We start from the raw sequence: 13225 nt of genomic DNA on the forward strand, positions 1-13225 counted from the left end.
AAAAAATCATCCTATTAGTACAATTGGTCAGATCTCTGAAAAAAAATCTAAAAATTAAAACAAAGCTATGCAAAGTTAAACATGAAGTATACTACTACGTTTAAAGGAAATCTGTCAGTACGACCAAACCTTCTAAGCCGTCTATATGGCCATGTAGGTCATAGAAAGTTGAATAAACTGATACATTAATAACTGTGATCCGATGTCTTATTCCAGAGAAATCCATGTTTTTCTTAATATGTAAATGAGCTGTTAAGATCTATGGGCCGGACACTGATCTGCACGAACATCTGTCTCCAGAGCTTATTCTAACTGAAAGGGGGCGTTACTAATGTAATGACTGACAGTCTGCTCTCCTGATCTACATGTCTCACACTGGTAACGCCTCCATTCATTTAATATAAGCTCTGGAGGCAGATTCTGGGCCCTATTAAGTCCTATTTACAATAATTAAACCAAAAATATGCTCCAATGTCTACATTAATACCCAATATGGATGGAAATAACTGTTGTAGTTTTTGTGGGGCTAGGAGAAAAGTGACCTAGTAACATTACTAGTAGTAAAGGATCTTGCGGTAGCAAAGTAGAAGACCTGTGCTTAAGACCCCTGAAACATATATAAATGGATGTTATAAGAAGGAATCAGTCAGCTCCCAACCCCCCGCCATTACATATATCCATATATAAGCCTAATACAACAATCTCCTCTATGTGTCGTAGAGTTATTTCTATGTCCGGCCAGGCGTTCATACCCCCCAGTAATTCATCCTTGAATCTTGAAAGCACGCATCCCTGGACGTGACTGACATCCAGCACAGAAGCAACATCATCATCGGGTCCCTACAAATATCATGCATGTGTGCAACGTTCTGCCTCCCTGGGCATGCCCAGCGCGTATACCCAGCTTCACTTCCCATAACCAGCGAGGCAAAGCGTCGCACACATGCGTGAAACTCAACAGTGACATCTCCGCTGTTCTGGATGACAACCACAGCCAAGGGGTGCATGCTTACAAGATCAAGGATGGACTAGTCCAGGGAGTTCAACTCCCCGTCGGGCTAGTCCTGGCTAATTTGCATATCACAAGGGAGGTGTTATTTTATTTTTGAACATGGGACATGAAGGAGTTTGTTATAATACAGCAATATACTTCTATAAAGTCATGGTGGTGGTTTAGAATTGGATGGGAGTTCATAGTTTCAATTATCAGCTACTTTCAAAGCAAGAATCATTTTTTATAATTGCAATATAGAAATGTATTTTAAAATGATTGATAGATAAACGTCTTGTGGACTAGACATAGTGCCCTTGACTTTGTACTCTCAGCCCGGCATGAGAGGCTGAGCGATCATGTACAGACACAACCATTTGTAGTAATCTAATCTAATGACAGATAGGCGCTCTATAAATAACCATCGTCAGGTAAAAACCACCTTTTGGATGAATTTGTGCATCCACCCAGAATTTCCAGGTAAACAGCATTTACTGCTGCACGCTCCACAAAGATTTCCAGGAGGGAGGAGGCATTACCTAATCTAAGCAGGCATTTTCTACATGATTACTACTTTAATGAGACAAGTTAACCATTAAGGGACTGGGTCCAGGCACAGCTGGTCACATGGATAAAAGAAAAGAATGGCCCCGTCTCTTCCCACCATCCTATAATAAGGAACAAGCTTCTTATTTGTGGAAGTTAGAAAGGAAAAAATCTGCACTTCTTTGTTTGGTTTAAGGAGGCCGCGGTATATATTACTGATGTGGGAATACAATATCCCTAAACCCTGACCGTGACCATGGATTGTGGTCATGAGGGAGAGCAGAAATGAGCAGATTTTTTTAGTAAAGATGATTCTCTCAGACAAGTGACATCGATGTTGCGTTACTTATTATATGGCAGTGGGAGCGGTCCGGGGCTTCACCGTGCTGAGATTGTCCTTCTGCCTCATTACACAAATCTTACACTACAACAAGACTTTTAGCAAATTTTGACTGCAAATACAATCACTTTCTGTCACCATTCTGCACAGGAAACCATCTGAATCTGTCTTTTCACTTCTTGCTTTCAGATCCACTGTTTAGACAAGGCCTTAAAAGGAATCTGTCAGCAGGCTTTTGCTCTGTAATCTGAGAGCAGCATGATGTAGGAGCAGAGACAGTGATGTGTCACTTACTAGGCTTTGTGTTGCTGTTTAAATACAATCAGTGTTTTATCAGCAGGAGATTATCACTACAGGGCAACTTGGCACGTGCAGAGTAGTCCAACCGCGCCCCCAGTACTATACAATGTACACAAAAAGCTGTGGTGTGGGTGGGTTATACACAGGTCAACAACTGAGCTCTGCTAGATCTGCAACAGGGAAAACCAAGACTCTATCATAATTGCTGCACCTAATAAACTACGTGATACATCGCTGGAATGAGGGTCTCTGTCCCTACCTCATGGTGCTGTCAGATTACATAGCAAAAACCTGCTTACAGATTCCCTTTAAGGTTAAGTGCACATGTAGCGTTTTTGATGCGTTTTCGCGGCGTTTTTTTCGCGCGGAAATGCATCAAAAACGCTTGGTAATCGGTCGGCCAGCTAATACAATGGCAATCCTGATGAGCTGTGCACATGATGCGGGAATTTCCACTCAGGATTGCCATTGCGTTTTAAAACGCAGCATGTCCTTTCTATGCAGCATTTCCCGCCTATTGACTTTAATTGAACTGCAGCAAATACGCAGGTATAATATTTATACCTGCGGATTTGTTGCGGTTCAATTAAAGTCAATGGGCCGTGGAAACGCTGCAAAAACGCAGCATAGAGTGGTACCCGGGTAGGCTGGGGAGGACTACTACTCCCATCATCTGACAGTTGGTCCCGCAGATAACAGCGAGAGCTGCGCAGCTGAGGGGAGTAGTAGTGTCCTCAGCCGAGCCGGGGACTGCGGTGTAAAAAAAAAAAAAAAAAAAAAGTAAAAATATAAAAAAAAACCACTATCCTCGCCTGTCCGGTGCACCCTGATGTCCTCCTGGTCCTCGCGATGTCCTCGGCGATGTGTTCTCCCCGGCGGCTGGCGGTACACTGCCAGGGGTGCGCTTGCTCTCGGCAGTGTACATTGCTGCGCTGCCAGGACCTGAGGTCATGTGAGCTCTCAGCTGAAGATCAGCTGAGAGCTCACGTGACCTCACTTTATGGCACCGATGCTGCGTGGGAACATTCCTGAGAAAGTTCCCACGTATTACTGATACAGTGTGGGGTCACTGGGGCTGATTAGCTGATCTTCAGTTGATGAACCAAAAGTGACCTCACTCTTGCAGCAGCAATGTACACTGACAGGAGTGATTTTACACTCCTGTCACTGTACATTGCTGTCCCGGATTGCCGAGGGACAATCTGGATTACGTCGTGATGGCGGACAGGTGAGGGATATGGTTGTTTTTTATTTTTATTTTTTTTACAGAACATCGAGGGATTCGGGGACTGAGCATGAAATAATTTTTTTTTTAGAACCGTGTGTCATTTTATTTCATTAAAATACTTTATTCTGCCCGAGTTTTTTATTGAAAAACCGGCGAAAACTTAACAATGCGGTTAGTAATGGGGCGTCTAATAGACACCTTCCATTACTATTAACAATCATAAGTCCCAAATGGTGTCCGTAGAGAAATAGATGATCATACAAAACTCCAAACATGTATAACAACAACTTGCATGAGGAGGATTACTCCAAATAGCAAAAAATGAGTAAACTAGATCATAAAATTCAACTTTTATTAAGTAGATTATTAAAAAATTCTAATTAAAAACCAATACCCGTACTTCATGGATAGGGTAACGTAACCAACAGCATTCAATAATATTCAATAATTATGAATAGATCACCAGGCTATAACAACAATAAATTGAGTGGAATGGCGTACATAAGAAAAGATGACTATATCATACCCTGTAAAAGTTAGAGTTTGCTGTGCAATCCTCAAATAACATAATTGGTATTCATAGGCATCAAATGTGAAACACATTAATAAATAATGGTCATTACCTGGGACCAAAGATAAAGGAGCGCTTCCTGAAGAAGGTCGACGAAACGCACGTTGGAGCGGAGGGTCGTTCCCACGCATTCATTCCATTCATTCATTTATCTTTGGTCCCAGGTAATGACCATTATTTATTACTGTGTTTCACATTTGATGCCTATGAATCATCATTGCGCTACTGGCCTGCTCTAGGCAGTCTGAACATGCAGCTTTGCCTCTGCACTACTGGAAGCACAGTAGCACTGAAGCTGACTGGGATTAGGAACCAATAGTGCGCTCCAGCAAACTCAGGTGACTTCAGAGCAGCACTTACAAGCGGGCTAGAAAAGAGCTTGTAAGCACTGCGCATCTTCTGCCACTTTGATAGATAACATCCGTGATCAATCCCTTTGGCAATAAACGGTAAGCAATAAAAAAAAGTTGTGAAAATAGGAACAGTGGGAAAACGGGGACAAATTTTAATAACAGTGATCTTCAAGGTTGCTTCTTTTTACAACCACGTTGCAAACATGCGCATAGTGGGAGATGGTGGAAAGCTCTTTAAAATACAAATCCATACAATGGCCAATATCTGCATTAACATACGTGTTTAGCTCACTGAATATGGCTGTAATTTTTTAGTGTGTAATGTAAAATCAGTTTTTGATAACTGAACAAGATCATTACAGGAAAAACCCAACCTGTCCAATTAATGTTTTTACTAATACAAGCAAATTAGCAGAGCTTAGCCACCAAAAGTAGTTTATTATTCTCAAAATCTTGTTTCCAATATTATAGTGGCCAAATAAGTCATAATGGTTGACTCAGTACCCCAATCAAAGGTGGTTCGGGGCAAAGCCACATAAAGGAGCCACAAACTGCAATGTCGAGCGGGTTAACGGGGTGACTGAAACCTGTGGGTCTACCATCACTTATTGTGGTTATATAACCACACTATTCTATCATTTAGTGCTAAATCATTTTTCTAAGAAACAGTTGAAATAAAATATGATTTTAGGTGAAGCCTTTAAAGCTACAAATGAAGCTTGAACATGGACTAATCACTAAATACACTAAATAAATCAAGTAACATCTGAATGAAGCAACTGATACTTTGTGTATAATCAACATACTAATAACATGGAAAAAAAATCCATCAATTAAAAAAAATAAAATATCCATAACGTACCTGAAAAAGCCTTTGCAGCCCTCACACGTCATGGCATTAAAATGGAAACCAGTAGCTTTGTCCCCACAGACTCCACATATTCGGGGGACATTCTTATCAATCTCCATGTCACACTCAGAGAGGGATCTACTTGCTTGCATGTAATCCATGACTAAAACAAACAGAAGAAATATGTCATTTATTGTAATGAAAAACTAAAAGCAGAATTAAAAGACATGATTGACACTTAACAAAATTATCAGGACCCATTAATGTGTGATCAAAGAGGCTCAACCACTGATCCGTAATGACCCAGGCCCTGCAGCACATCTTTACATCAGGTTGGTACTGGAGATCAGCCCCATTATAGGCATGTCACATTTATACATCATATTCGCCTTGTGTCAGATTCAGGAAATAAGTATACAAGTATAAAGTTATACAAAACATGGAAAGAGATGCTTTTGGTACATACATTTCAACTGTATGGATCAGGCTCTGTTCACACACACAGCGTTTTTACAGCATTTTTTTTCTGCAAATAAGAAGCTGATTTTTACCGTATCAGATTTCAGAAATCTCATGCACACGCTTGTTTTTTTCCTGACTGAATTTGAGAACTGCAGCGTTTTTGGAAATCTGCAGCATGTCACTTTTCAGCGTTTTTGCAGCGTTCTTTCACCCAAAAAAAGCAATGAGAAATCGCAAAAACGCTACAAAAATGCAGCAAGTAGGTTATGTTGCATTTTTTGCATTTTGGATTAATAAAATGAACTTTATTAAACATGTACTGTACAAAAATCACAGTTATTCTCGCTTCATCTTATGAAGCATGACGACTACACACTTTCCCTACCCCAGGCAGTAACATTACACTTTATAAGATTACCTTCTCTGGCTAGAAAAATTACAAAATTTCACAACAGATTATTCACTGAGAGTTCCCTGCAGAGCGTCGCAGTGTTCTCCAACAGTGACATAATCCAGATTTACTGGAACAGACTTGAAATGGGGCTGTAATGCCAATACAAATGCAAGCTACCCTATTAACCCCTTGGAGATGGGGATATTTTTGCCTGAGTTGTACTTTTGCATGACACCAGTCACTTTACCATAAAATGTACCGAAAAAGGAATAAAAAAAAATCAGGGAGGTTAAATGGTGAAGAAAACTCTATTGAGTTATTGGATTTTTTATTATTATTATTTTATTATTATTTTAGTGGCTTAAAAAAAACTTCTGAACTTTGTAAAAAAAAAAATCTGGATGGGTATGTGTCGACTGATTCTCCATACCCATCATACAGTGGGTACGGAAAGTATTCAGACCCCTTTAAATTTTTCACTCTTTGTTTCGTTGCAGCCATTTGGTAAATTCTAAAAAGTTCATTTTTTTTCTCATTAAAGTACACTCTGCACCCCATCTTGACTGAGAAAAAAAAAACAGAAATGTAAAATTTTTTGCAAATTTATTAAAAAGGAAAAATTGAAATATCACATGGTCAGAAGTATTCAGACCCTTTGCTCAGACACTCATATTTAAGTCACATGCTGTCTATTGCCTTGTGATCCTCCTTGAGATGTTTCTACTCCTTCATTGGAGTCCAGCTGTGTTTAATTAAACTGATAGGACTTGATTTGGAAAGGAACACATCACATCTGTCTATATAAGACCTCACAGCTCACAGTGCATGTCAGACCAAATGAGAATCATGAGCTTAAACAGCTGCCCAAGTAGCTCAGAGACAGAACTGTGGCAAGGCACACAAAACAATTTCTGCATTACTCAAGGTTCCTAAGAGCACAGTGGCCTCCATAATCCTTAAATGGAAGAAGTTTGGGACCAACAGAAGTCTTCCTAGACCTGGACTCCAGCCAAACTGAGCAATCGTGGAAGAAGAGCCTTGGTGAGAGAGGTAAAGAAGAACCCCAAGATCACTGTGGCTGAGCTCCAGAGACGCAGTAGGGAGATGGGAGAAAGTTCCCCAAATCAACTATCACTGCAGCCCTCCACCAGTCGGGCCTTTATGGCAGAGTGGCCCGACGGAAGCCTCTCCTCAGTCCAAGACATATGAAAGCCCGCATAGAGTTTGCTCAAAAACATATGAAAGACTCCCAGACTATGAGAAATAAGATTCTCTGATCTGATGAGACGAAGATAGAACTTTTTGGTGCGAATTCTAAGCGGTATGTGTGGAGAAAACCAGGCACTGCTCATCATCTGCCCAATACAATCCCAACAGTGAAACATGGTGGTGGCAGCATCATGCTATGGGGGTGTTTTTCACCTGCAGGGACAGGACGACTGGTTGCAATTGAAGGAAACATGAATGCAGCCAAGTACAGAGATATCCTGGATGAAAACCTCTTCCAGAGTGCTCTGGACCTCAGACTTGGCTGAAGGTTCACCTTCCAACAAGACAATGACCCTAAGCACACGGCTAAAATAACAAAAGAGTGGCTTCAGAACAACTCTGTGACCATTCTTGACTGGCCCAGCCAGAGCCCTGATCTAAACCCAATTGAGCATCTCTGGAGAGACCTGAAAATGGCTGTCCACCAACGTTCACCATCCAACCTGACGGAACTGGAGAAGATCTGCAAGGAAGAATGGCAGAGGATCCTCAAATCCAGGTATGAAAAACTTGTTGCATCATTCCCAAGAAGACTCACGGCTGTACTTGCTCAAAATGGTGCTTCTACTCAATACTGAGCAAAGGGTCTGAATACTTATGACCATGTGATAATTCAGTTTTTCTTTTTTAATAAATTTGCAAAAATTTCTACATTTCTGTTTTTTTTTCCAGTTAAGATGGGGTGCAGAGTGTACTTTAATGAGAAAAAAATGAACTTTTTAGAATTTACCAAATGGCTGCAATGAAACAAAGAGTTAAAAATTTAAAGGGGTCTGAATACTTTCCTTACCCACTGTATCTTTGACAACGCTGTGTGATAGGCTTGGGTACCATTTTGGAGGTATATATATGACATTTTTATTTTTTTAAGTTTTCTATTTTTAAATATGGAAAATTTACAGTCATTGGAAAAACTAAGTACACCCACTCTGAATTATATCACTTTCCATATCAGGACATAATAATAGCATCTGCTCTTTAAAAAGGTCTTTAAATTAGCTAAAATAAAAGCAACCTAAGATACACAATAACAACAACTTATACTGTCATCATTTATTTAGTTAACAAAAAACTTGCAGAAGCAGTGTGTAAAAAGCTAAAGAGGTATTCCCATCTCCAAGATCCTATCCCAATATGTAATAGGTGTAATCATATTAGCAAATATCTCCAATTAGAAATAATAATAATTATTATAGTTTTTGATTTGCTATGTCGCTTACCCCATGTGCAGGGCATTGCAGTAGCTTAGGTATCCATGGTTATGACCACTAACAACTAGCTGTCACTATATGAGTGGTCGTAACCATGGATACCTAAGCTACTGCAATGCCCTGACCATGAGGTAATTGGAGATTGGAATACCCCTTTAAAGGGGTTGTCCCACAAACAAAGTACATTTTAATTGATAGATCTTGGAATAAAAATAATTATGTTTAATAAAATGTTCCTGTGCTGAGATAATCTTATGAATGTGCCCCTTGCTGTATACCGTGTAAAGGCTGTGTAGGAACATAGTCTGATCACGCGCATGGAGCCGAGGCTGGCCATGTAAAACTGCGCATGTGTCCCACTTAGATCAGCACTTGCTGGAAGCAAAATTCAAATACATGAGAGGCGCCAGCAGTGACTGAATGCCAGGATCACACCCCTATGACTAAAACGAGCAGGTAGGATAAAAGTGTATAAAATGTTATAGACTCATTATATTACCACCAATTTTAATGAAAAAAGCGTGTTAGTGATTCACATTGCATCACTAACAACGCTATGGGGGCAGTGTAGATAGAAGATAGGACGTAACAGGTTCCCTTTAAACTTGTTTTGCAGTCACATGATCTGGGCAGCTTGTAGTCATTAAGTCAACCCTGAACTCCTTTGTAAAGCAAAGTGGTCTAAAGTCAAATGTGTGACCATCTACCCAAAAGCTAAAGCTTGGCCGAAAATAGTTCAAACAACAGGCCAAAAATCCACAGTACACCAGCAAATCTTCATCAGTATGGCTGAATGGAGAAGCCCAATGGAGATCATTCTATTAGAGCAGCCAAACGCCAACACACAGAGGGCCAAAATGAAAAACTTGGACAAAGTTGTGGGCCAACCAGTATACAGTATAATGGGCCCCACATAGTCCTCCATGCAGAATAATGGGCCCCACATAGTCCTCCATACAGAATAATGGGCCCACATAGTCCTCCATTCAGAATAATGGGCCCCACATAGTCCTCCATACAGAATAATGGGCCCACATAGTCCTCCATTCAGAATAATGGGCCCAACATAGTCTAACTAGTACATGCTGCGATTTTTTTCACTAGCAGATTGGGTACATTCATAAAGGCATTTTAAGTCCGAGTGCCATCCAAAAAACTGACCTCAGACGGGCAGCACCAGGACCAATGTTATTCACTTGGACTGTCCTGATAAAAATGTTTTCACATGGATCGAATGTTCATGTGAAAAACAATCGCAGCATGCAATTCAATGTGACTCGCACATTAGAGTCTATGGGTGAAAAAAATCAGATTACACGTAGATCTGTATAGTAAACAAGGTTTACAGATATATTGCAAATGTTTATACAGGAAACTGTGTTCTTGAACAATTTGTTAACTGCTGATAAATAAAAACAGATGTAATACGGATTTACAAAATGGACATATTGGTGACATACGGATGGCATTCAGATGACGATACAGGTGAAAAATCTGGCTAAAAATCGGACGATTTTTTTATACGCTTATGTGAACTTAGACTAATACAGAAGATTCAAAATACATTAATTAGCCTAAATGCCAAGCTTCTGAGGTGAAGAGATTGATGCATTTGGTATTTAATTACAATCGTGACCTATAAAATATTCTGAAAAAACTGAAAACTAAGATGACACAAATGAAACAAACCCACTAATGGAAATACCCACTAAAAACTTAAGAAGTTGCATTTCCATCAATCTACAAGGAAGACTGTTGCCTATTGTGGGTGGAGATGAGACGTTATCTAGTTGAAGAGGCTTTTCACTAGTGAGTACATCATTTATTTGCCGGATTTGAGTCACATTAATTAGTTTTCTTTTGGCCTGACGTAAGGATATACTGTATATACTGGGTGTATGGATCTGAATGACCTTATTACACAATGATAAAATCTGGTGTGGCCAGATCTGGAATATGGGCAATCCTTTAATATTAAGTACACCCACATTAGCTAACAAAAAGAATAGACATTAAAACAACTTGGAAAATAAAAGCTTAAAGGGGTTTTCTTAGCTCATTTTCAATTTTTTAAATCAATCATGACTACTCCATTAATCACTCCACAAATCCCCATATATACCATTCATACAGATTTAGACCTCCTCTCCTCCCAATTACTTGCTTTGCCTGTTTCCATCCCTTAATTCTGGTGGCTTCATTTATTACTGCAGGAGACATAAGTTACCAGTGTTCTTTGTGCTAGAACCACCCCTCACGGCTCATGTTCACTCCGCTGAGCCCGCTCTTTACACCCTCTTAGGCCACGGCCCCACTATCAGTATTTAGTCAGTATTTTTTCTCAGGACTGGGAGCCAAAACCAGGTGAGGAACAATCAGAGAAAAGGTATAATAGAAACAAGTCACCAATTCTGCATTTATCACCCATATGATAAAGTGTACATACATGTCATGGCAGTGGCCAAAACACAACATGATCTAGGTCCCTTGTTTTTTCTGGCTTCTTTTTCGAATAGAAAATTGCTTTTATTTGTGTTTACATGCTTTGTAAAACACACCCACACAAAAAAGTGAAGGAGGCCTAATTGTGGCAATTTGTTATTTACTACAATCTTTTTTAAGTGAGGCTACTGCTAAGTGCAGCCATATTATCCTGACCTGCATAACCATTTAACTACTGAAATCTGAAAGATTAAGTCCTTCCCAAGATCCGCAGGATATGTATAGCAAAAGCTGGAAGAAGTTATATTGAGCAGGCTCCTAAAGCTGAGACCCGCCTGCAAACCATGTGATAAGAAACAACTCTGACTTGACAGTTTTACCTCTTAAAAGGAACCTATCAGTAAGATCAACCTTTCCAATTTGTCGGATATAAGAGCATACAGATCTTTGAAATCTAAATCAGGTGACACCTTTATATCTTCTATTCGTTGCTGCATTCATGAGTGATTATTTTAATTTATATGAAAATAAAGTGTTAAGTGCTCTGTGCGTGACAAAGCACTTAAGGAGCCACTACCTACAGAGCTTGGTTCTCTGCCCAGCACCAGCCTCTTTAGTCTCATTTCCCTGTCTGGAGCCTGACCTCACACAGTGAGTTATTAATCAAACTAAAGAGGCTGGTGCTGTGTGGGGAAAAAAACTCAAGAGATAGAGGCTAGTTAAGTGCTGTATCATGCCCAAAGTATTTAGTGTCTCAAAGTAATAAGAAATGCAGCAACAGATAAAAGATAGAAAGATGTCAATTGAGTTAAAATACCTGTATGCCTATATATCCGGTTTGTGGGGGGAGGTGATCTTACTGACATAGTCCATTTAAATCAAATTGGTTAAAACTAGGAGGGTCCCACTCCCCCACATGAGTAGCAATCATGGCACACCATGACAGCCAGGGTTCTAATAAAGTCCTATGTGTCTGTTATATTAGCGCCCCTATGCAACATGGCCTAATTCAAGGGAATGGGGCAAGCTGCAGCTCCCCACATGGCTGTGCGGCCAGGAACTCTGCTGTGTAAATAAAACCTCTGCAGCTCTTTCATTCATATGATCGTGAAGTAATGGTATATTGCTTTGAGAATTCCTACTTTTATTACATTTTTCAATGTTTTTAGATGAGCTTTTGTTTTTATGTAATCTTTGTTAGCCCAAGTTCACACATTCAGTATCTGGTCATTATTTTACATCAGTCTTGGTGTTTCAATCATTTTTATTGGAACTTTAGAATTTTTTTTGGGGGGGAACAAACATTATAAATACAATATACATAGAAGAATTTTAAAGGGAAAGCAATTTGTAAGCCAAAACCAGGAGAGGAACAAGCTGAGGAAAAGTATAATAGAAACACGTCACCACTTCTGTATATTTCACCCACTCCTGGTTTTGGTTTGTAAATACTGATGTAAAATACTGACCAAATACTGAACATGTGAACGTGGCCTTAGACAGATATGCTGCAGCCAGATTTGCGTTGTTATTCTACAGGGACATATGAATATATCTGCACTCCTAACATTTTAATTTGCAGGGCTTTTTGTTTTACACTTTTTTCTATGCCAATGCCTTTTTTTGCAAACAGAAAAAAACTGACTGGTACATTCAAACTAGTGTGAACAGGTGCAAGCTAGGTCAACCGAATTAATAAAGCTAAGAAAAAATAGCTGCATTCTGAAATGCTAAAAACAATGAATTTAGAAAATTGGAACTGCATTACTGCAATAGAAAATGCGGGAATACTATAATATGCAAATCTGAAATACAGAAAAATGGGACTGCAATATTGCTACAGGAAAAAAAAGAAAAAAAATGAAGGTACTTAGCAAATGGCTTTTTTTTAAGCATTTTTCATTTCATTTTGCCCCATAGACATTACTATTCCTTTTTTTTGCTTTTTAAATTGCAAAACACACATGAAAAAAGCATAGTAAATTTGTAGAATTCTTCAATTTTGCACTTCAGTGCTAATATTTGTCGAGACTTGCCAATTGCTTTGGTTATGCTGCTTTCCACCTAGGGGGAAAAATACAAAGCACATTTTACTTGAGCCATGGAAAATGGCCTTGCTTTGCTTATCTTTATAAATGAACTGTGCCCTTTCTAGTAATTCTACAGCGTCAGCAATCACCCCACCCTTCAATCTAGCAACAAGTCAGTTAAGCGTTCAGGGAGCTGACAAAGTCCATATAAACAGCTCAGATACAACAGACTCCATCA

At 39.5% G+C, this 13225-nt stretch overlaps 1 protein-coding gene across 2 annotated transcripts in view; it reads right to left on the reverse strand.

Moving 5' to 3' along the window:
- The window catches only part of VDR (vitamin D receptor), a 159056-nt gene that overhangs the window by 74546 nt on the left and 71285 nt on the right, over positions 1-13225 (reverse strand). For both annotated transcript variants that reach the window (XM_073663187.1, XM_073663186.1), the window contains one exon: positions 5192-5342. In XM_073663187.1, the coding sequence (XP_073519288.1) occupies positions 5192-5340 (149 nt within the window). In that variant the 5' untranslated portion in view covers positions 5341-5342. The remainder of the gene's footprint in view (positions 1-5191; positions 5343-13225) is intronic.

Source organism: Phyllobates terribilis, unplaced genomic scaffold (genome assembly GCF_046119375.1).
Source record: "Phyllobates terribilis strain yellow unplaced genomic scaffold, ASM4611937v1 Scaffold_2__4_contigs__length_985480577, whole genome shotgun sequence".
Classification (NCBI taxonomy): Eukaryota; Metazoa; Chordata; class Amphibia; order Anura; family Dendrobatidae; genus Phyllobates; species Phyllobates terribilis.